The 24,225-nt window shown below is 34.2% G+C and overlaps 2 protein-coding genes across 2 annotated transcripts; both read right to left on the bottom strand.

Moving 5' to 3' along the window:
- Positions 1-12,891: 12,891 nt before the first annotated feature.
- LOC140890100 (uncharacterized) lies at positions 12,892-13,693 on the bottom strand. The gene is made up of 2 exons (XM_073297858.1): positions 13,416-13,693; positions 12,892-13,344 (listed from the first exon to the last, which is right to left on the bottom strand). The coding sequence occupies exons 1-2, from the start codon at positions 13,674-13,676 to the stop codon at positions 12,892-12,894; spliced, it is 714 nt and encodes a 237-aa protein (XP_073153959.1). The 5' UTR covers positions 13,677-13,693.
- Positions 13,694-17,465: 3,772 nt separating this feature from the next.
- On the bottom strand, positions 17,466-20,896 carry LOC140887677 (eukaryotic translation initiation factor 3 subunit B-like). Its single transcript, XM_073295096.1, has 2 exons — positions 18,172-20,896; positions 17,466-17,678 (listed from the first exon to the last, which is right to left on the bottom strand). Exon 1 carries the CDS (start codon positions 20,335-20,337, stop codon positions 18,217-18,219), a length of 2,121 nt encoding a protein of 706 aa, XP_073151197.1. The 5' UTR covers positions 20,338-20,896; the 3' UTR covers positions 17,466-17,678; positions 18,172-18,216.
- Positions 20,897-24,225: the final 3,329 nt, after the last annotated feature.

The raw sequence follows: 24,225 nt of genomic DNA, 5'->3' as shown, positions 1-24,225 counted from the left end.
GGAGAATTGTTGCTTTTAATAGATGAAATTGTATTATATACTTATATTGGATGCTTTTATTCAATGTATCTTGTAATTGTACAAAAAAATGAACTCACTATCATTCAAGGTAGTGGGTTCATGGTTCAAGAAATGAACATGGTTCATACACATTGGAAGTTGGGGTTTTTTTTTATAAAAAAATAATATATATATATATATATATATAAAATATACCAACTTTTAAAACCTTTCAAAAATATGACAATCCGGGGCAATTCAGCAGTCTGCCACATGCAGAATCCGGCACTCTTAGTCCCGGATTCAAATGTCCTTTCTTTCTTTCTTTTTTTTTTTTTTGCTATTTTTTTTATTTTCATTAATAGTGTAGTTTTTTTATTTGATATGCTAAATGGATTTTCAACCACATCAAAAAAGGAAAGAAATTGGTGTTTTGATTGAGTTATTTAGTTAATTCATAAATATATGAACTTTTAATTAATTAGAGAGTATCATAATAACAAATTAATATTTTGTGTATTTAATACAAATAATATTTAAAGAAGAAAATATGGTCAGAAATATTTGATTAACAGATCAAATATTTTGAAGATTTTTTTATTAAATAATTACCATGAAATGAAAGCTATATCATTTAATTAATTTCTCGTATTTTTCATAAATTAATTAATTGAATAAATTTCTAAAATACTTAGAGTTAGTTTTATTTATTACACTATTAATAAAAATATTAGTAGTGTATTATTATTGCTAATATGAGTAAAAACAATTACACTTAGTTAGTGATATTATTATTATGCTTTTATTTCATATTTTTTTATTAAAAATATTAAAATTTATAAATTTAATTTTTCATAAAACATAGTATTTAGTTTAATTTACAAATATTTTCCAAAAAATAGAGAAATACGACGCAAAAATAAATGAAATGTAAATTACAATTTTTTTAAAAATTTAATATAAATAACATTATTTTATATATACAAAAGTAAAATTGTACTTAAAAAATATTAAATGATATCTTCTTATTCTTCTAAAAAAAAAAGAAAAATTAAATGCATTATTATCAATAAATAAACAATTGATATAATAAGATTGTTGACAACAACCTCCTCCCCCAACTCAAAAAAAAAAAAGATCATTTGAATTATTTAGATTATAAATAAACAAAATTAATTACAAATCATGAGATTGAAAGAAAAAAAAAACCATAAATTTTAAAAAATTTCTTAAATACTAAATATTTTATTTGAATATTAAATTAATATTATTTATTTTTTATCTCAAAATTTAATATGATATATGATTATTAATTTAAAAAATTCAAAAAAGATGTAAAAATTTTAAATGATGACTTTCAATTAATTATTTTAATAGAAAAATCTTTAAAATATTTTATTTTTTAATTAAATATTTTTGAAAATATTTTTTCCTTAATATTATTTGTATTAAATACAAAAAATATTAATTTTTTTTTATTACGATACCTTTTAATTAAATGTATCTGTCAACTTATTTTTATTTTATTTTACAAAAAATATGATAATAATAATAATAATATGAAATTATTATTATTATTATTCCATATTATTATTATTGTTGTTGTTGTTGTTGTTGTTATTATTATTATGATAATACGAAAAATTCTTTAATTTTTGCACGCTGTGTTTTTTTTTATGTATTTCAATTTTTTTTAAAAAAGATTTAAGTATTGGTTAATTTAATATTCGAAACAATGAAAATGAGATGATAAATCATCAGTATCTTTCCAGCATGCTTTGATTTGTATGAAGAAGAATAGAGCAACAATTAATATGAAAATAGAAAATAAAAATAAAACAATAAATTAGATAATTGAATCAATAAAAACATCAATTTGTTTCCCTTTTTTATATTGCGGAAAAGTCATTCAACATCTCTTAAAAAAAGACATTTCAAACACACAATAAAAAAAAAAGAATATGGGACTTTCTGTCCTGGATTCAGTACGTAGGTGCTCCGCCAACTTTTAAAACTTGGTATGTTTTTATAATTCTTTTTTATTTTTATATTAATATTAATTTTAAAAAAAACCCATGGAGTTGCTGTCGTGTGTGGCCTGCGGCCACCCCATGATTTATATATATACTAGCAAACGAGGCACACGTGATGCGTGTGCAATGTTTTTTCAAAAATAATAAGTATATCATGTGTAATAACAAGTGTTGTTATGAAACATAATGGTTGATAACATAAAATTGTCCTGAGAAACTGTCCGAACCATTTAGAGCAGCGACCCGTACTGACGCATACGCGTCGCGTGTGTAAAGTGCATTTTTTTTAAAAAAATTATTATTGTTTTTGAAAATAGAACTTATATATACATGCTTCAGTTTCATATATAACTCCACCACAATGTGTATTAACACAACAATCTGATTATTTTTAGGTTTTCTTTTAGGAAGCAACAAATTCATGAATAAAAATGCTCTCAATGGAAAACCAAACAAAATGAAGTCAGTAGTATCCGTCATAGCAAACAACATATTGCTAAATAACGTGTCTAAAAATCACATCAAAATTTTTTTGCTAAAGCAATCGTTGTTTCATGCAAGATATACAATACAACAATGAAGACTAATTCTTCTCCTCGTGCACTTTCTCAGCAGTTCCTACCGACTAGCAATGATTTGCAGCTGTAAATCTCCTTGAAATTTGACTTCTTAGCCGAATTGAAAATTGATTCATACACCGCCTTGGTTGCATTATATTATCGATTGTTATGGCTTCTCCTCGTTCGCATTGCTTACCTTGTTCGTTTTCTTGCCATTATCTTTTTTTTTTTTTTTTTTTTTGCTTTCTCCTCCTTCATCTTCTCCCACAAAGATCCAACCACATCTTCACTCCCATTGATGACTTTTTTTATCATTCTCTGTAAATTATTTGAACACCTTGAAAATTGCAACATACTTAATAATAATGATGTTAATATGCTACATCGCACATCATGAACCAAGATTCACTTTTGAACCAATATAATTTTAATTTTATGAAAGTGGTAGTTAGTGCAAAATATATGAATACAAAAAACTACAACTCACTAAAAAATGATTATACTATGCAATACATATAATCCTCAATTTTATGTCCTTCAATTACAACTTTTACCAATCTCCCAAATTGTAAGCTTCAAATTTTCCTCGTACAGTCCAATTGCAACTTGTTTGACCTTAATTGTGATATGAATCTTATGTATGAAAGGCAACACGATTACAACAAATCACACCTCAATTCGATAACAAAAGAATTCAAGGATTTGTGTTCCGACTTTGAAACAAGTAACAGATTTGGATCTCCACCTCTAGTTGAAACCCGTAACTAGCAACAGAGAATCACAATAGAAAACAATCAATAATCCAATTAGACCTTCAAAGGAACCTGTCTTTGACAACCCAATTGAAAATCGACTGACAAAAACTTTGATAAGTTTGATTTTGGGTAAAGCAAAAGCTTTGATAAAATTCTAGAGAAAATTTTGTATTGAATAATCAATATTCTGAAAATCTTAATTGTTATTAAAAATAATGAATGTTGTAGTATTTATATTACAACCCAAAATATTGAAAGATAACGCAAAATAAATCAAAAAGATATCAAAGATATCTACTAAAGTTTCCTAGTAGGAATAAAAAACTTAAAAATAGAATATAATATCAAAATAAGCATAATATCTCGCACACACACAAACACATTCGGTGTGTGTAAAATATGTCGGGGCGGGCGCGCTGAGAGTTCGCAAAACTTCGTCAATTTGATATCCGGACGCGTGGGCGCGCCGTTGGTTCGCTAATCAAAGGCGCGGGCGCGCCGCAGCTTCGAGGTTGGTCTTCAATTTCTTCACTTTCTTGACCTCCTTTGACCTCAATAAGATTAGAACATCCTCCAAACTGAATATCAAGAAATCCAACGCCCTCGTATGACTTCAACATCAAGGATTGAAGTGCTTCCTTGAACTTCTGAGCTCGGCCTCTCGTAACTGCTCCTCTTGGAATTTCCAACGAATCCTTAGCCACTCGATCAATACGCGAACCATCCATGATCGCATCATCCTCTCCTTCTTGAAAAGGATTTGTTCTCAAGTCTTGATCATCACCTACATCAAAAGGAGATAAATCAGAAACATTAAAAGTAGCACTGACATTATACTCACCTGACAAATCTAATTTGTAGGCGTTGTCGTTGATGCGCTCCAACACTTGAAACGGTCCATCACCTCTAGGTAAAAGCTTTGAGCGCCGTTTTTCAGGAAACCGCTCTTTCCTCAAATGCAACCACACCCAATCACCCGCTTCAAACACAACTCCCTTCTTTCCCTTATTTGCTTGCTTTGTATATTGCAAATTTTTTTTCTCAATGTTCACCTTCACCATTTCATGCAAATTTCTCACAAATTCCGCCTTTTTCTTACCATCCATGTTAACCCTTTCACTCATAGGCAAAGACATTAAATCCAATTGGGTTAAAGGATTAAAACCATACACAATTTCAAATGGTGAAAAATTTGTAGTAGAATGCACACTACGATTATATGCAAACTCAACAAATAGCAAACATTCTTCCCAACTTTTCAAATTCTTCTTAATGATAGTACGCAACAAAGTTCCTAATGTCCTATTGACAACCTCAGTTTGACCATCCGTTTGAGGATGACATGTAATCGAAAACAGTAATTTAGTACCAAGTTTGCACCACAATGTTTTCCAAAAGTAGCTCAAGAAACGAGTATCTCTATCAGACACAATACTCCTAGGCATGCCATACAATCTAACAATTTCATTAAAGAATAAGTCCGCAACATGAGATGTATCATCAAATTTATGACACACAATAAAATGAGCCATCTTAGAAAATCTATCAACCACAACAAAAATTGAATCCCTCCCCTTCTTAGATCTCGGTAGTCCTAAAACAAAGTCCATAGAGATATCTACCCACGGTTCACTAGGAACAGAAAGTGGAGTATACAAACCATGTGGTTGTTGTCTAGACTTTTCTTTCCTACAAGTCACACATCTTTCGCAAATTTTCTTAACATCATGCTTCATATGTGGCCAATAAAAATCTTCATGCAAAGTTTCATAAGTTTTAGCCACACCAAAATGTCCCATTAAACCACCCCCATGTGATTCCTTAACAAGTAACGAATAGACGACTTAGGAACACACAACTTATCCTCCTTAAACAAATACCCATCATGCATGAAGAATTTATCTTTTGGACCATGCAAACATGACGCATATATCTTACCAAAATCGAGGTCACTAGTATATAACTCCTTCACATACTCAAACCCTAAGAATTTAGAATCTAAAATAAATAAAAGCACATACGTACCATCGTGATAGAGCATCCGCTACCACGTTTTCCTTCCCTTGCTTGTACTTGATAATGTAGGGAAAAGTCTCTACAAACGCCACCCACTTGGCATGTCTCTTGTTCAGCTTTTGTTGTCCTTTGAGATGCTTCAAAAACTCATGATCCGTATGAATCACAAATTCTTTTGGCCTCAAATAGTGCTGCCACGTCTCAAGCACACGAACCAAGGCATAAAATTCCTTATCATAGGTAGGATAATTCAACGCTGCTCCACTTAGCTTTTCACTGAAGTATGCAACTGGCCGTCCACCTTGCATCAAAACACCTCCAATCCCTACACCTGACACATCACATTCAATTTCAAAGGTATTAGAAAAATCAGGTAAAACAATTAAATGAGCATTAATTAATTTTTGTTTAATAATATCAAAAGACTTCTCTTGCTCCTCGCCCCAATGGAATGGAATGTTCTTCTTGATCACCGCAGCCATAGGAGCCGCCAAAGTGCTGAAGTCTTTCACAAATCTCCTATAAAAACTTGCAAGACCATGAAAACTTCGAACTTGACCAATAGAAGTAGGCGTTGGCCAATCTCGAATTGCACTTACCTTGTCCTCATCAACTCTGACACCTTGGAAACTCACAACAAAGCCAAGAAACACAAGTTATTTTGTACAAAACACACACTTTTTCAAGTTGGCATACAAATGTTCAGCTTTTAGTGTGATTAGCACAATTCTCAAGTGTTCGACATGCTCATCCAAATTTTTGCTATATATCAAGATATCAAAATATACCACAACAAATTTTCCAATATAAACATGCAATACATGATTCATCAATCTCATAAAAGTGCTAGGTTCATTAGTTAATCCAAAGGGCATAACCAACCACTCATACAAGCCATATTTGGTTTTAAAAGCAGTTTTCCACTCATCACCTTCTCTCATCCTAATTTGATGGTAACCACTTTTTAAATCAATTTTACTAAAGACGCTAGAACCATGCAACTCATCCAACATATCATCTAGTCTAGGAATAGGATGCCTATACTTGATGGTAATGTTATTAATGGCTCTACAATCCACACACATTCTCCATGAACCGTCTTTCTTAGGAACCAACAAAACAGGCACTGCACAAGGAGACATAGATTCACGCACAAATCCCTTATCGAGAAGTTCACTTACCTGCCTTTGTAGCTCTTTTGTTTCCTCCGGATTACTCCTATAAGCTGGACGATTTGGCAATGCACTTCTGGGCACAAGATCAATTTGATGCTCAAAATCCCTCAAAGGTGGTAATCCTTGAGGAAAATCCTCCGGAAATAAATCTTCAAATTCCTGTAAAAGAGAAACAACATTACTCGGAAGATTTCCGGCTATATCACTTGTGTTAAAGAGAATCTCCTTATAGAAAATCAACACAAGTGGAGTATGCACATGTAAAATCTCTCGCAACTCACTCTTTTGGGCCATACATATTTTTTTATCGGCCTCTTTCCTCTCAATTGTTTTTCCATCTTTTTTTCTCTCAATCTTTTTTTCTAAGGCCATCTCACTTTTTTGTTCACTCTTTTTTTCGGCCTCTTCTTTCTTTTTCTTTTTCAAATGGTCCTCCAACACTTGCTTTGGAGTCATAGGTAACAATACAATAGGCTTTTTTTTCAAGGTAAAAGAATAACGATTTTTAAAACCGTCATGTATCACCTTTCTATCAAATTTCCACGGTCTACCCAACAAAATATGACAAGCTTGCATAGGCACCACATCACACAAAACTTCATCTACATACTTACCAATGGAAAAAGGTACCACCACCTGCTTATGCACTCTCACCTCCAAGCTATCATTAAACCACTGCAATTTATAAGGTTGAGGATGCTTTATAACAGGAAAACTCAACTTTTCCACCAGCTTATAACTCGCTACATTAGTGCAACTCCCACTATCAATAATAACACTACATACTTTGTTATTCACAAAGCATCTAGTATGAAATAAATTTTCCCTTTGAGTTTCTTCCTCCTCCTTTTGTTGTACATTCAACACTCTCCTAGTCACTAACAATTCTCCAACCACCGCATCATATCCCTCTTCATTGGGATCCTCCAAAGCAGACATACCATCATAATTCTCCTCCTCACTCTCCGACTTAATCTCACCACCAGCATTCATAATCATAATTTTTTTATTAGGGCACTGACTGGCAATATGACCAACACCTTGACATCTAAAGCATTTAATATCTCTAGAACGAGTATTAGTAGTTTCAGGTGTACCTTTACCCACTTGTTTTGGTGCCTCCAATTTGGTGTCAAATTTTGGCTTGGACACCAGCTTGTTGTCCTCCCGTTTTGCAACGTTTGGATGCCAAGAAGTCGACGATCCTCCACCTGTAGAAAGTCGACCAGCTCCTCTCCTCTTGAGCTGCTGCTCCACCTTCATGGCCGTCTGCACCATCTCATCCAAATCAAAACAGTGGCGAAGCTCCACTTGATCTTGGATTTCTCTATTCAAACCGCACAAAAATCTGGCCATTGTAGCTTTATTATCCTCCTCAATATTGGTCCGGATCATCGTGGTTTCCAACTCCTTGTAGTAATCCTCCATGCTTCTTGGACCTTGCTTCAGAGTTTGTAAACGTTTGTACATATCACGATAATAATAGTTAGGCACAAACCGCTTTTTCATGACACGCTTCATCTCCTCCCACGTCTCAATAGGCGGCTCCCCACACCTCCTTCTAGTGGTCACTAATTGATCCCACCAGATTAACGCATAGTCTACAAACTCAACCATTGCCAACCTCACTTTCTTAAGATCAGAATAGTGATGACAATCAAACACAAACTCCACATGCTTCTCCCATTCCAAATACGCCTCCGGATCAGATTTCCCATGAAACGCTGGAATTTTCATCTTAATACTACTAATATTTTCATCCTTCTTACTGCCCTCCGTATATTTTCCCCGTACCGCTTCTCGCTTATGTCTACCCCCATGTACTCTTCTTTTCCCATCCCAATTCTCATCAAAACTCTCCTCATCTCTTTCAAAATCATTCCCCTTCCTATCTTTATTTTTTTTCCACTACTACTACTCTCCTCCAATCTACTCATCCGCTCATGAAGAGGTTCCAACTCCGACCTCATCACCCTAGTAAATTGCCCCATCAACGCCTCCATTTGAACCTTGAAAATTCCTTGGTTCATACTTTCACTAGTATCTTTATTAGGATTCATGGTACCTGCAAGAAAAAGGTTAATAATAAAATTTCTCACACAAGTTCTCACAGTTCACTCCAAACGAATAACTCAAACACTCTTTTTCTTTCCACTCAAAATTTATGTAAGCTTTTGCTTTGTGTAAAAGTGAATCAAACTCTCAAGTTCACAACTTTTAGACGCTTGAAAATCGACTCTCAAAGATTGACAAAAACAAGAGTAAGAAATTTATGGATGCTCGAATTTTTGACTTGCACCCAAGGATGAAGAAGAACAAAAATTGTCCACAAGTTATCTTGCTTCTTTTTTTTTTTTTTTTTTTTGTAGCTTTCGGCCCTTACTTTTTTTTTTTGACCGAAATTTTCGAATTTCTCTTTTTTTTTGAGATAACTTGCAGCACAAGACACGAACGAGAAATAGACTTAGACGAAGAATTAGAAGAAGGACGAAGAACGCAAAGAACACGAAGAACAGATAGTTACAAAGATGTGAAAACTTACTTGTTTCAAACGTTTGCTTTGATACCAACTGATATGAATCTTATGTATGAAAGGCAACACGATTACAACGAATCGCACCTCAATTCGATAACAAAAGAATTCAAGGATTTGTGTCCCGACTTTGAAACAAGTAACAGATTTGGATCTCCACCTCTAGATGAACACGTAACTAGCAACAAGGAATCACGATAGAAAACAATCAATAATCCAATTAGACCTTCAAAGGAACCTGTTTTTGACAACCCAATTGAAAATCGACTGATAAACGCCACAAAACTATGAAACTTTGATAAGTTTGATTTTGGGTAAAACAAAAGCTTTGATAAAATTTTAGAGAGAATTTTGTATTGAATAATCAATATTCTGAAAATCTTAATTGTTATTAAAAATAATGAATGTTGTAGTATTTATATTACAACCCAAAATATTGAAAGATAACGCAAAATAAATCAAAAAGATATCAAAGATATCTCCTAAAGTTTTTTAGTAGGAATAAAAGACTTAAAAATAGCATAGAATATCAAAATAAGATAATATCTCGCACACACACAAACACCTTCGGTGTATGTAAAATATGTCGGGGCGGGCACTAGGGCTTGGCGCGGGCGCGCCGCAGTTGCGCAGGACACGGCGCCGGTGCGCGAGAAGGCAGTGCGGGCGCGTCGAGAGTTCGCAAAACTTCGTCAATTTGATATCCGGACGCGCGGGCGCGCAATCAAAAGGCGCGGACGCGCCGCAGCTTCGAGCTTGGTCTTTAATTTTTTTACTTTTTTGACCTCCTTTGACCTCAATAAGATTAGAACATCCTCCAAACTGAATATCAAGAAATCCAACGCCCTCGTATGACTTCAACATCAAGGATTGAAGTTCTTTCTTGAATTTCTGAGCTCGGCCTCTCGTAACTGGTCCTCTTGGCATTTCCAACGAATCCTCAGCCACTCGATCAACACGCGAACCATCCATGATCGCATCAAATTGCAAGCTTCAAATTTTCCTAGCATGCAGTACTAAAAACACTCTTACTAATATTGTTTTTACATAAATTAAAACACTCCTAGCATCCATTATTTTATTAAATTCAACTTGGAATCCTTATCAACATACACAAGCATAAAATTAAAACACAAAACAAAATAAAAGTACTAGGTACTATTTTTTGGTCTCTTCCGCCATATATTAAAACTTGTAAAATAATAATTTCGAATTAAAAATGTTATCTAGTTAATTTTGTAGATGGCCGCTTAATTAACAAATAATTTCCCCCCATAATGATTTGAACACAATAAAATTTATGTTCCATGAAAAATATGGAAAAAAAAAGAACATAGATTTTACCGATATGATTGACAATCACACACACCAAAAAATTTCCAATAACTATTCATTTGCAAAGCTTTTGCTCCGAAGTTTCTCTTCATTATACTTAATAGTATTCTTCTCACCATACACTGCATAATCTACCACCTATAAAGCTTTTCAATGCACTGAAGAAGATCAACCATGGCCCGAAGAAGCCAAGGACCCGACATTGGAATCGATTTGGGCACAACTTATTCATGCGTAGCCGTGTGGCGCCATGATCGTGCAGAGATCATACCTAACGATCAGGGCAACCGCACAACGCCTTCGTACGTAGCATTCAGTGAAACCGAACGCCTCATCGGCGGTTCCGCCAAGAATCTTGTTGCCATGAACCCAACCAACACCATTTTTGGTGAGACAATGTTATTTTTTTCTCACTCCTGGATCAATATGATTATTTAGTATTGGTTTTTTTGCAGATGCTAAAAGATTGATTGGTCGGAGATTTAGCGACCCTTTGGTACAGAGTGATAAGAGTTCAAGAGAAGACATAAAAGAGATATCAGAATGGAGGAGACTTAGGTCATCTTGTGAGAGGGCAAAGAAAAGAAGAATCTGTCTTCCGCGAGGAATCGATTCCATCACTTTGACTTCAAAATAACTCGTGCGAAATTCGAGGAACTCAACATGGATTTATTTTATAAATGCATCAAACATGTTAAAGATTGTTTGGAAGATGCCCAGATGGAGAAGGAAAGTATCGACGACGTGGTGCTGGTTGGCGGATCTACTAGAATACCAAAGGTTCAACAAATGCTGCAACATTTCTTTAATGGCAAGGAGTTGTGCAAGAGCATTCATCCTGATTCTAAATATAAAAAATAACAACCATTTATTCAAATAATAATAATAATAATAATAACCACCATTATGATTTTTGAATCCCTCGACTCCGGGAGGCGTGTGTTCTAATTGAGTTTCAATTTGTTTAGAAATATTTCAAATTTTTTTTTATCTATCTACGCAAATTATTTAAATTTTAATTAAGTTCACTCATGATTATCAGATTATTTTTAAAATATTAGGTTGAATAAAGAAATTTTTTTTAAAAAAAATCTTCCCAGCTGTTTTTTTTTTAAAAAAATATTGCCAATATATATATATATATATATATATATATTTCAAGATTTTATCGATCATTCAAACTTTTAAATACGGAATTTGAAATAATTAAATTAAAATTCAACGAATAATAATAATTTTACGCACCTAAATAAATTGATATCTTCCCGGATTCTCTAGGATCCCATGCAACTCGATCTTCCCCAAATATTTAAATTTTAAATTAGGAAACTTTTATATTTCATTCAGATAATTAAATAGATATTTATGAAATCTCTGAAAACTAACATATCCTAGTAGGACTCGAAACCGCACGCACTTCTATAAATATAACATTGATCATACCAAACAAATAGTATTTTGCATGGCATTCACCGCTTCTTCTTCCGGAGAAGAGAATCACCGAGGCCAAGCTTCTCTGAATGTTTCCACCGCCGATGCATGTTCGACAACTATCGTACTGTTCGGAGTAGCGATCACCGCCCCGATTTCGGATAGTCAAATCGACGTCGAGCATTGGACGATCAAGAAAAAGCTGCACAAGAGCGACGTGGACGGGTCGTCGAGGCTTCTGCTGGGAATGAAAGCTGTTGAAAAACATGTGTTGCCTCACGTTGGAGATTTCGACAAGAAGATAGGTGTGGAGCTTGTTTTCTACGACGTCGATACGAAGACGGAGCACAGGCTTACGCTGAAAACGTGGATAACTAAGAGCTACACACTCATCAATGGTTGGAGGAAAGATTTCGTTAAAAGACGAGGACTCAGAACGAACGACGAAATCGGGCTTCGCTGGGAAGAACAACATGGAAGATTCGAGTTTACGCTACTCAACAAGGCAGAGATCGTTTTCTTTTGAAATTATAATTGTTATGCTGTATGCATAGTTATTAGTCATCCAATTTAGAACGAGCGAACGAATTGTATTAGGGCGTTTCATTCAACTTATAGACTTATTTTATTTTTATTTTTTTTCCTCAAAATTTCCGCTAAAGTGTATTATGTAGATGATACACTATAATGAGTATACTCTATTATTATACACGAAGAAGCAAAAATATCAAATTTAGAAAGTGAAATGTATCAAAAATTGTCACCACATATATTACTACAATAACATACTCACACATGATCATAAAACTTCAAGCAAACCAGCAAGGGATGTAGAGAAACACAAGAAGTAGATCATCGATGTCAAAAAGAAAATGATCATCAAGGGGAAAAATATCTAGTTTTCTTGGCCTTATCGAAATTCCCAGAGCCATAGGTCCGATAGATCATCTCGATCAAGAGTGGGAACTGAAGAAGAGAGAAAAGAGCTATAGGAATGGTGGAAAGAACGATGATGGGAACCGTAACCCAAGGCAACTGATCGTGAAGGATCAATTACAAGGCGGCCCCGAAGGAAGACATCATGGTAACAATGGAGAAAAACAAGCACATGAGGCCGAAGATGAGCTTGGTGGGCAAGGACTTGAGGTAGTCTTGTTCCGAAAATCGAGCCGTGAGAATTCCCAAGAACATGAGCAGAGAAGTGGAGGAACTGAACATGGACAAGGCATTTGAGAACATGAATATGAAGAAGGGGCGTGGCTGGGATTCTAACATGGTCGGTAGGCCGTCGTCGTTTTTGTTGCCTCCTGGGACCGTGAAAGCTGTCGTAAACATGACAGCAGCGATGAGCGTGCCCACGATCATGCTCGATCCCGCCGTGTTCTTCATCCAAGTTTTTGCATCCTTGGACAGTTTCTTGTGCTCCTCTGTAAACAAAGTGATTGGTGTTTTGTTGTTCTCGTTCACTTCTTCTTTCAGCTTCGGTTGTACAATGCTCTCAACTTCCTACGTGCACACAAAACGAGCTAGTGTTAACTGAAAGATTCTGTACAAAAACTCTTAAATATTTTGATCACCTTAAACCATTGTAGTTCCCTCTGCATCTGCAAGGCTGCGCCAGACACGCGTTCTAGTTGAGAAGGGGGAGATAGTTTCGCGGCCAGGTGCAAGTAGTTGTTTTTGAAAACATCGTGTCTCCGGGCCATTATGCTCTTCTTAGTTCCTAGGCCGTATATACGGCTGAAGATCTTTTCTTGGCGCAATACAATCGCATGCGCAAAAATTGTTCTTCCTTTCTTGTCCTTTTTCCATATGATATCAGGATTATATTTCAGCATTTCATCTATGAATTCAACGATCCCATGCTTGATAGCATCATAAATGCTTGATATCGAGATCCGACTTACTCAACTTTTGTATCTCCTTGAACATACAGATGAGGAGCTTCTCAGCTTCATCGTGTACCAACTTTCTGTGATGAATGTACTTGATCTCTGGAACTGAAATATTAATTTGTAGACATTCAACAGCTTGTCACAAGGTACATTTTTCCCCTTGTATGTATATATAATTAGCAGTAAGTGAAGGATATTACGTACCAATGCATCGTAAAATGCCCCAACCCAATTTGTGAAACAGCCTTAAAACTGCAAAAGTACTCAAAAACTGGTTAGCAAAGTTGATCTTATCATTTGAATTTGAAAAATATTTTTGTTAATTGTACAATCATTTAGACGGAATTTGATTTTTGGTTTCATGTTTGGACAAATCAAGTTTTTTTGTATTCATTTGGAAATGAAATTTCAAGTTTTGTCTCAAATTCAAATGTGATTAGTATTGGTTCCTCGACTCTTTTTGATATAGGCATGCAAAGTTTATTGAGGTAGTTGACTTTAGTGGGAAAGTACATTGGGAAAGTCGGCATTAAGAAAAAATATATTAATGTTTATGTTGTTGCAATTGATCGTTGCATATATCTCATGTTCAGTAGGAGTGTGTATCCATGCATAAGGTTATACGCGTTTGGATATTGTGTACATTATTGGAATGTTGGGCAGATATTTAAGAAACCTGATGTTGGATTATTAATTGGGTTATGCGATATTTAAATTGAGCTAAAGATTTTATCCTCACATATTGGAGATATGACATTTGGATATAGTCAGATATACGAACTCCGAATAAAGCTGTGACATTTTATCACCGAAAATGATCACTTTAATTGTGATAATAAAATCGTTACGTTATATTTAAAGTGCAAGTGAATCTTGTCGAGGACAAAGCATATTATTGACATGAAATTTTTGGTTGTGAAAGAAATAATCCAGAGTGATTGTGTGTCAACTGAGCATAATTTTTTAAAATTCCATAACTTTGGACGCATTTGTTATGAGTTGGCCAACTGAGATGTTTTGTGGGCATGTAACACACATCGGTGTTGTCCATATAGATGATATGCCTATATAATGAGAGTTTATATTCGATTTGAGCATGTACAGACTAAGTTTTATTTGAATTACTTTGAAATAAAGTTATGGAATTTCTTGCGGTTTAGCATTTGGTTGAAAGTTTGTTATTGGACTCTTTGAGTCATTAAGAGGACCAGTTGGAAATACATGTTTTATTCTAGGATCACATTTGCGTATTTCCATGCTACACATCCATACTTGATCTATGACGTTATTGGTTATGCCTTTATTGTGATCACTGAGGGTATAGTGATTTAAAAAAGTAGCGAAAGCCTCTTTAGTTCTATATTGACATGAAATCCTCTTTGGTTTTTTATTGGCATGATCAATAGACCATATTGTTATGGAATATTTTTGTTTGGATAGCAAGAGATCAACCCATTTTTTTCATGTACAATATCCAGATAAATTATGTAGCCCATGTGGGAGATTGTTGGAAAAAACTGAAAACGAGATGAAGAACGCCTCCAATCTTCGGTAGCCGCCTCTCCTAAATCTTCTGCGCATTGAACCCTTAAAAACGTCCAGATATCTATTTATAGTGCCCAAGAGTTCTTTTCATGTAAAACATCCGAAAAATAAAATTTTCCAAAATCGCAAGAGCGCCCGCGCGGTAGGATTTGACGGCACGGGTGCGGGGGGGGGGGGGGGTACTTTGCCTATTTTATGTGTTTTTCTCGAGGACGCACTCGGGCTACAAGATTTGACCGCTCGAGCGCACCCTTCTCTGCCCTTTTCTTTTATTTTCTTCATTGTCGCGCTCGGGCGGTAAGAATTGATGGGCCGAGCGCACCCTGGTTTTGCCCAACAAATGTGATTCATTTTCCTATCAAATCAACCAAAAATGCAAGAGGAATGAACAATATGCATGAGAAAAAACTAAATGCAAATAAACTAACTTTACACAAACAGAATGAAGTGAAACTAATGCAAAACACATAGAAACCATGCAATAAAAACACATAAAATTGACTCATGTCAGTGGGCTTACATAAATTAATTAATTGTATATGTACTGCTATATAATAAATAACCCAATAAGATGATGTGATTAATTATGAGTTTTTAAAGTATTAAAACAAATTGGTATGATCCACCTATGTGTAGAAACCCAGCTCAATTAGGTCTTCTGTGATGGGCGGAAGACTGCTTCAATTATATATATATATATATATATATATTTATATATATATATATATATTTATATATTTGTGTGTGTGTGTGTGTGTGTGTGTGTGGTTATGGCCCAAGACGCAGAAAATAATTACAGAATATATACGGTATACATAGATCTCTATCTTGGTTCCCATCTCAAAAAAGAATAAGGTGGTCGATTCTCTGTTGTCTTGGAAGATCCATAACTCTGACGCTAAATCAATCAATGGATTCAGTTATGTGTTTACTATTATTTATTTTCTTTTAATTCGACATGAATTCTTGGTTGTTGTGATATATGGTTTCAATCACAATTATTATTAAATTTCTAACAAATGAACCTCATTAAACGAGCCGAAATGAGTTTAATTTATCGAATCGAGCTCCGAATATCTCAAAAGACGCTTGGTTCATTTACATATCTAATTACTTAATAATTAATAAATCTTTGGGAGCTATAATATATGATCAAAATTAACCTAGACTTAAAAAATTGATAGTTAATGCTGAGCCAAAACATTTGGTTGCCTGGTTGGTTAAGTGTTTTTAATGAAAATACTAATTCATTATTTTTAAGATCCTAAAAACCTTTTGGTTTATCATTCTATTGCTTTGGGTTACGTATAACTATATTGATCTTGGTAAAAGGAGTTTCAGATGCACAATGTTCCAAGTTAATGTCATAAAAAAGATTTTGGTTAGGGCATCCGTAATGGGAGATTGATAAAAATATAAACTTCTCATCATAAACCCCACCCCCATTGCTCGGGTGGGGTTTATAATTTTTTCTATAAATCGGTCGTAAAATCTTGGGATCGGTTTATATATATTTTTAAAAATTAGTTGTAGGCGCAGGAGGGGGAGTGCACTGCCAAGTTGCGGGACCCTTCGCCTGTTTAATTTTTTTAATTTTTTTTTCTACTTTCTGTTTTCTTTTTTGCTTTTTTTTTTGTTTTGGTATAAATTTGGGTACTTTTTTATTTTGTATTTTGTTTTTTATTTCACCATTTTATGTAATATTATTTTCTTAGTTTATGTAATTTAATTTTCATTAAAATAAATTTTAAATGATCCAAACTATCCGATAAATACTTATTTTTATAGTTTTTTAGTTTATTTTTGTTAAATTATTAATATCATAAAAATTAATGTTATAAATTGAAATATTGTTAATTTTTTTAATTGAAGATATGGTAAATTAAATTATAAATAAAGAGAAATGAAATTTGGAATTAAAATAAGAAAATTGAAAGTGGGCCCATAAAAGTTGTTGAAGAAGTTTATGATAATTGAAAGATGTTTTAAAAGATATGAGGTTTTTAAATTTTGATGGTGGCAGTGACGTGTCATAACATAAACCCCTTGTAAAGGCTCATGAGTACAGATGCCCTTATAACTTTTCGTGAGATGACCCGGGACCGAGGGGCACTACTTTTTACTATTAATTATGATTTTTGATAAGTAATGAGTGTTTTTTTTTTTGGAGGATTTTTTTTCTTCATGTTTTTAGACCAAAGTTCGAAAGAAAAGTTTCATAATGAGGAATATCCCAAGAATGCTTCTACAAAATAACATGTCAAGAGGTTCGGGTTACTTTCCTCGTAACAATTACTAAAAAATCATCCATTCGACAAACGACACAAAAAGTTTCCAAGGTAATCTGAATGATAATGATGAAAACAAAATGGTTGCACTATCCCACGTTCATAAGGTCATCTTCAATCACAAACACTATTTTGGTGCAAGTTTTGCACTAAAATAGTGAAATTTCTGCACCAAATACAACATTCATCTTCAAGCCATTTACACCAAATCTTACACCAAAAAAAATCTTATCACATATATTAATTACTTTATTCAACATATTTTTACAAATTATATAATTAATATTGTTTTTATAAAAAAAATATTTTATCGTTAATAAATATTTTTACAAATTATATAATTAATATTTTTATTAATTAAAAAATAAATATTTATTGATTAAATAATATAAATAATTTTATTAATTAAAATTAAAATTTTATTTTTTATTTAAAATAAATATTTATTGATTAAATAATATAAATAATTAAAATAATTTTTTTTTTTCGAATATTTAATTATTAAAACAATAAAATAATTATTTCATTATTATTTATAAATATAAAAAACAAATAAAAAGGATTAAAAAAAAAAGAAAAAGAAAAAGAAAAAGATTGGGCCTAACAAGCACTTCTAGAGAGCCATGGTTTGACAATACTCGGATAGACCTCTAGTCGAAGGAAATCACCTCCTCCGAAACATCCAACTCCTCCTCAACTTCGATTTCTTTGGCCTCATATTCCTCTTCTTCTCCACTGGCTTCACCATCTCTAAGTTCCTGCCGGTAGAGTTTCTCTTCTTCATGGAATAGCCTCCATTCACTGACCCACCGGTCCCACTCTTCCTTCAACATTTTTCTCTTCTCTCGATCCTGCTCGCTCAGCAGCAAAGAAACGTCTTGATCCTCTGCTTCATACTTCTTGCTGTATTTTTTCAAGTTCTTGGCGATCTCTTCTTCCTTCTCAGCACTCAAAAGGGATGGGGGTCTTGGGCGCCACAAAAATTGGAAGAAATGATCCTTGAGTATTCTATATAGCATCTTTCCGTTGAAAGACCAAACGTTGAATCCATTTTCCATCTCGTGAACAGATGTAACTGCTGACATCACATATCTTCCTGTTGGGTCCCATTCAACATCTGTTGCCATGAAATGCTCAGCGTTTCCCATGGTTTCAAGTTCATCAACATTGTAAAACTCCAATTGCCCATTAAAACCTTTCAATCCTGCCAATATTATGAAGTGACCAGCTGGGGACCAGTAGAGAGCATTTGCCTGCTTGCCCTTCAGAGTAATGAGCTTTGTCACACGGCCTGTGTTACCACTGCGCATTGAATAGAAACTAACATCTGGCCTCGGATTATCACCATGGATAACTGCAAATCTGTGGCCCTTTGGCTCCCAAGCAAATGCAATTATCTTATCACTCTTATTTTCCAGCTCCAGTACCTCAATTGGTATGTCTCGTTCTTTGATTCTGAAAAGCTCGAAGCCAGTATATGTGCTTTTCTTGGTTTTTGTGTATCGATCAACTATAACAGCAAGGTAATCGCCATTGCTCTGCCAGTACATTTTACAATCGCTGACGCTAAAGAGATTCTTTTGTCTCAATTCATCTTTGCTAGGGATTTGTACGAGACTCACCCTTGCAGGCTGATTTCCTCCTCCGAGTTCAGGAACAAAGAGAGCAAGAATGGCATCTGTGGGTGACCAACTGAGGTCCATAACACTATCAACCTTCATAGATACGAGACTAAAGGTCTGAGTTTCATAAACAGAAACTACATTTTTCCCAATCCTGGCAAAGTACTGGTCATCTTTTCCACCAACCCACTTGAAAACCGGCCAAGATACACCACCGACACCTCCACCAATAGCAAATTCATCTGCACTCCCTTTGAAATTTCTCCTGACTTTTCCAGTTCTCACATCAAAAATGTTTATAACAACCCCATGAGGGTTGCTTGGTTCATGGCTGCTATAGGTCACCAAAAATTTCTCTCCGGGAGAAAAATCAATCAGTTTTACCTGAGGATGAGCATATCGCATCAATCGATTAAAAGTGGTATCACCACCCCAAACAGCAACGCCCTGCCTATGTACTGTGGCCAGGTATGTCCCCAATGGAGACCACTGCACAAAATTTTCTGTCCAATAGGTTTTCTTGTAAACAAGCTCAGATTTTGACTGCCTGGCATCATTCCACAAAACTTCCGTGTCTGAACCAGCACGAATCACAAACTGATCCCTGGCCTTTTCATCCGTCAACCATTTTTGCAGATTTTCCCCTGGTGTGTAAGGCTTAGTTTCAGGAGGTGCCCACTCCTCTGGAACCTTCATAAATTTCTCCATGTCCTCAAACATGTTGACAGCAAATATATGGGATCTGTCTAACTTGCATCCATGTGTCTTCTCCTTAGCTAATTCAGCTTCCAGTGCGGAATTGTATTCAATGAAACAATATCCTAAGGTTTTCTGAGTGTCAGGATCGATGGGCATCCAGAGACCATCTTCTTTGATAACCGCAATCTGACTGTAAATTTTGTGCACGACCTTTTCCAATTTATTGAATTTCTCCTTAGGCACCACAGGTAAATTATCCACCACGATTATGTTCCCAAAACCCTCCTCGAACTCCAAAGACTTCCCCCGCTTCAAATCTTCATCATCGCTGATAATTCCTAAATCGTCATCAGGAGGGAGACGGATGGAGTCCAGATTGAAGGAAGACAAATCGATGCCGAGGCGTTCCACGGTGGCGTGAATTTCCTCCATCGACATCACATCCGCCATTGGTAGATGCTTTACAAGGATTGGGACGCTCGAAAAGGCGAGACGAAAGAGCGAGCAAAGAATTTTCGGGTTTTGATGATTACAGAGTTTCAATTCTGAACGGAATTTTATTCGTTGAAAATTCCGCTCTTATATTATTTAATATTATTTGATTTTGCTTAGACAAGTTATAATATTTAGGAAATATCGTGTATATATTTCGAATTAAAATTTGCCATTCAATTATATCTTGATAAGGAGTATTCGATGTTATCAAGATACAATTTGTTAGATTTGATAGAGTTTTATTCCTACTTAAACTTGTTTCCTTATTCGTGTAGGACTCTATCTAAGGAAACCTTCAATACTTTAATACTAATGGTTTTCACGCACAAGAGAGTAAAGAGCTTTAGACGTACAATCCGCTGCTCAATCTCTGAAGAATTCTGTTGAAGAATCGAAGATTTTGAAGCAAGGTTTTTGCAATCATCGTTATTGTTTGTATCTGTGTTGTCGTTCGTGTTGAAAACATCAGAGACAACACTGTGGGAACTGTGCTGTTGAAAATCTTTTCGTGTATCTTCAATTTAGGCTACGGGAGTTACATCTATTGTTTTTACTCTGATTTATTTAGGATGCAAGTTTGATTTCTGATAAAAAAATATCCTCATTTCCCCCACGACAAATTAATCAAACATGTCTTTGTTTTTTTGGTTAGTGATTATTTCAATACTATATATATAAAGAATTTTAATATTTATATTAACAATATATATTTTTGGTGATCGATAAGTAATTAGTGATGATTATTTTGAAAAAGCTAAAGATGAGGTAAAATTATTCATTAAGGAAATTGTATTGATACTTATTTGATGGGGGAAAGAAAAATTAAAGAGAAAGAAAGTAGAATGTGGATGCATCATATGTACAAATGTTGGATTTATGATTTTCTACGTACATGTATATATATGTGTGGTGCACGGAGTCATAATTATTTTTGGCTTTCTTTTTCTCTTTTTTGATTTTACTCAAACTTAGCTTAGTAGCTCCTTCCTTTTGCCTTTTTGTTAAACCCCCTACATCAGTTCATTACCAAGTACAAACGAGCAAGTGAAATTAATTATTACTCTTATTTTTTTCTTGTGTATATATATGATGCGATTAACATAAAATGGATACCCTGGGGGTGGGTAAATTCCCGGGCGAAAAGGTAGGCGAGTTCCTTATCAGTTCGGCGATAAAAACTGCACGCAGAAAAACAAAGAAACTCTAGGATTATAATTTCCTTTTGAAATTATAATTGTATGCTGTATGCATAGTTATTAATTATTCAATTTAGAACGAGCGAACGAATTGTATTAGGGCATTTCATTATTAATCTTTCTTGTGATGTGACCAAATCTACGATATAATAAAATTAAGATTTTTAATTTTAGTTTTATTCTAAATTTCAGTTATCGTCTTAACATATAGTTAGAATTTTTAAATGAATTTTACATTTAAAGAAACTTATTATTTTTATTGACTAGTATTATTTTCAAAATAATAATTAGTGGAATTATTAATGTTTAAAATTTTAAGAGTGACATTATATCTAATTATTTTATATAATTATTGTTTGATCGTTTTCTTTTGAAATTATAATTGTATGTATGCATAGTTATTAATCATTCAATTTAGAACGAGCGAACGAATTGTATTAGGGCGTTTTATTATTAATCTTTCTGATCTATATATGTGTAAATAACACTCATGCATGCATGCATATGCACGCGGCTAGTGAACTTCTTTCTTCTTGAGTTTTCGAGGAGTTCACCCACATCGGCTCGATCAGACTCATTTCCTTAATCTTTCAATGTGGGACTTTGGTTGGTTGACCATTCCTAACAATGCATCCACCAAATAATTAGATAAAAGATTACAAACTTCAACCATATTGGACCAGAAGTACTTTATCAAATCTTTATATTATTTGTTTAAAAGTTGTATAATTCGATGAAACGAATGATGGCATCAGCTTGTAAGACGAATCGATGGGGTCTGCCACGACTATATGTATAGATAAAATTAGTAACCATGCAAGTGGTACTACTAGAAGACATTATGATCGTTGGATATGACAGTCACGAATTTTTCGTTAATGGTGATCGAGAACGGTTCTATTAATACCCGAGATGGACGGAGTGGCTTTAAATGTCCATAAACATAAAGGGCTGCCAATGAGTCTTTCACAACACAAATGCCGAATTTTCGAGCAATTACATTACAAAAAAAAAATCTAAGGATAATATCCAATATATATAATCCTCTAAATGTGTCTATTTTATGTTAGTCGTTCGCTAAGTTAAGTTGTGTTTCAGATTTTGATCTTTTTTTTTTGTTTTTTTTAATAGAGAGTTGCTGTGAAGTCGGATATTTTAGTATTTTTTGGTGTGACATTGTTGAAGTATGCTTCTATCAGCTCGACTGAAAAAGATTAGATCAGATGAGTTCAGTGATCAGATGAGTTCATGGTCAAATCAAGTATTGGGATCAGATCGAAGTATTTGGGCAGATGTGTTCTTCAAATGAGTTCTGATGGCAGATCGATTGTACGAAGAGTTTGGAGTTTGGAGCGAGAAAACAGATCAAACTATGAGGACATATCAATTGCATTAAGAAGCAGATGACTTATCGGGTTGGACCATGTTGACTTTAAGATTGGGCCGAAGGAAGATGTTGACCTAAAGCCCAAGAAAAAAGTCGGTGTATTTTCTTATATAAGTAGATGGAAGCTGCCCGTAACCAACATAACAAAAAATCAAAATTTTCAACCTCCAGAAAATATTTGAGAGAGAAGAAATGAGAGAATTCAAGGATAAAAAGCTTGAATTAAGTCTGTATATAACATTAGAGTTGTCTGGTCTAGTTTTGTAATAATCTCGGGTTTGAGCTTGGATTTTTTCTCTGGTTTGTGATCAATAAAGTGGTTGTGTTGCTCTTTCGTGGATGTAGGCAAATTTCTTGTCGAACCACGCAAATACTTGTGTCCTTTAAATTGCTTTCGTGTACGTGAGTTGATGATTGATCTGCGTGTGTTGGGTTTTCTGTCTTCTGAGATTGTGTTCTTGAGTTGTTGTGTGTGTGTTTGTCTGTTAAAGTTCTCGGAATATCAAGTTTGTTCTGGTGGATTCTTAACAAGATCAAAATTGAGTGATTCTTGATTCCATGAAAATATAAGAAAAGAGCTATAACTTTCAAGTTCATTACTTTGCCCAGAAACCACATATTCAAGAGTTATAAGCTAGAAACAGTACTACTGAAATCAATAGTGATGAAATCATGAGTGTTGAAAAGCAATATATAGTAGACACCGAATTGCAGCAAAGACCAAACCAGTAGAGATGAATACTGAAAACTAGTAGCTGCTGCATCCAGCAGAGCCCAAAATCATCAAAATATGAGGAAAGTGACCATAAGCATGAATATGATCGTTTGAATATAAAAAATAGTACAAAATTTTTACTAACGCCATATTCTTGTGTCTAATATTTATATCATTAATTTTTGGAGACAAATACAATACATTGAAGATCAAATCAAAAATAGAAAATCATATTTAAAGGGTTTCGAGCACTTGGCAGATTAAAGAGATACAAAGAGAGCTCAACACAAGAAGAAGAGTGAGTGAGGAACAACACAAGAAATGAGCTTTGAGAGATAAATCCCCACATAAAAATGAGTTTGTAGAACACTCTTTCATGTTCAATTATAGATGAAACATAATTTGAAGATAAATCACTACACAAAAGATAGATGGGCTTTGATAGAATAGATGAGTGAAATTTTGCACACAAACACTAAAGAATGTGATATCTTTTGTATTTGGTTGTGAGACTTATTGTCCCAGTCGAAGTCGAGTGTTGTTAG

This window comes from Henckelia pumila, chromosome 3 (genome assembly GCF_033568475.1).
Source record: "Henckelia pumila isolate YLH828 chromosome 3, ASM3356847v2, whole genome shotgun sequence".
Lineage (NCBI taxonomy): Eukaryota > Viridiplantae > Streptophyta > Magnoliopsida > Lamiales > Gesneriaceae > Henckelia > Henckelia pumila.
The sequence above is the reverse complement of the archived record's forward strand: the minus strand, read 5'-3'. Positions and strand labels throughout refer to the sequence as shown.

Coding starts and splice junctions, on each gene's coding strand:
- LOC140890100 (XM_073297858.1), bottom strand. CDS start 13,676: ATGCTGAAATATAATCCTGATATCATATGGAAAAAGGACAAGAAAGGA. Junction 13,345..13,415: donor GGGAACTACAATGGTTTAAG/GTGATCAAAATA, acceptor GTGTGCACGTAG/GAAGTTGAGAGCATTGTACA.
- LOC140887677 (XM_073295096.1), bottom strand. CDS start 20,337: ATGGCGGATGTGATGTCGATGGAGGAAATTCACGCCACCGTGGAACGC.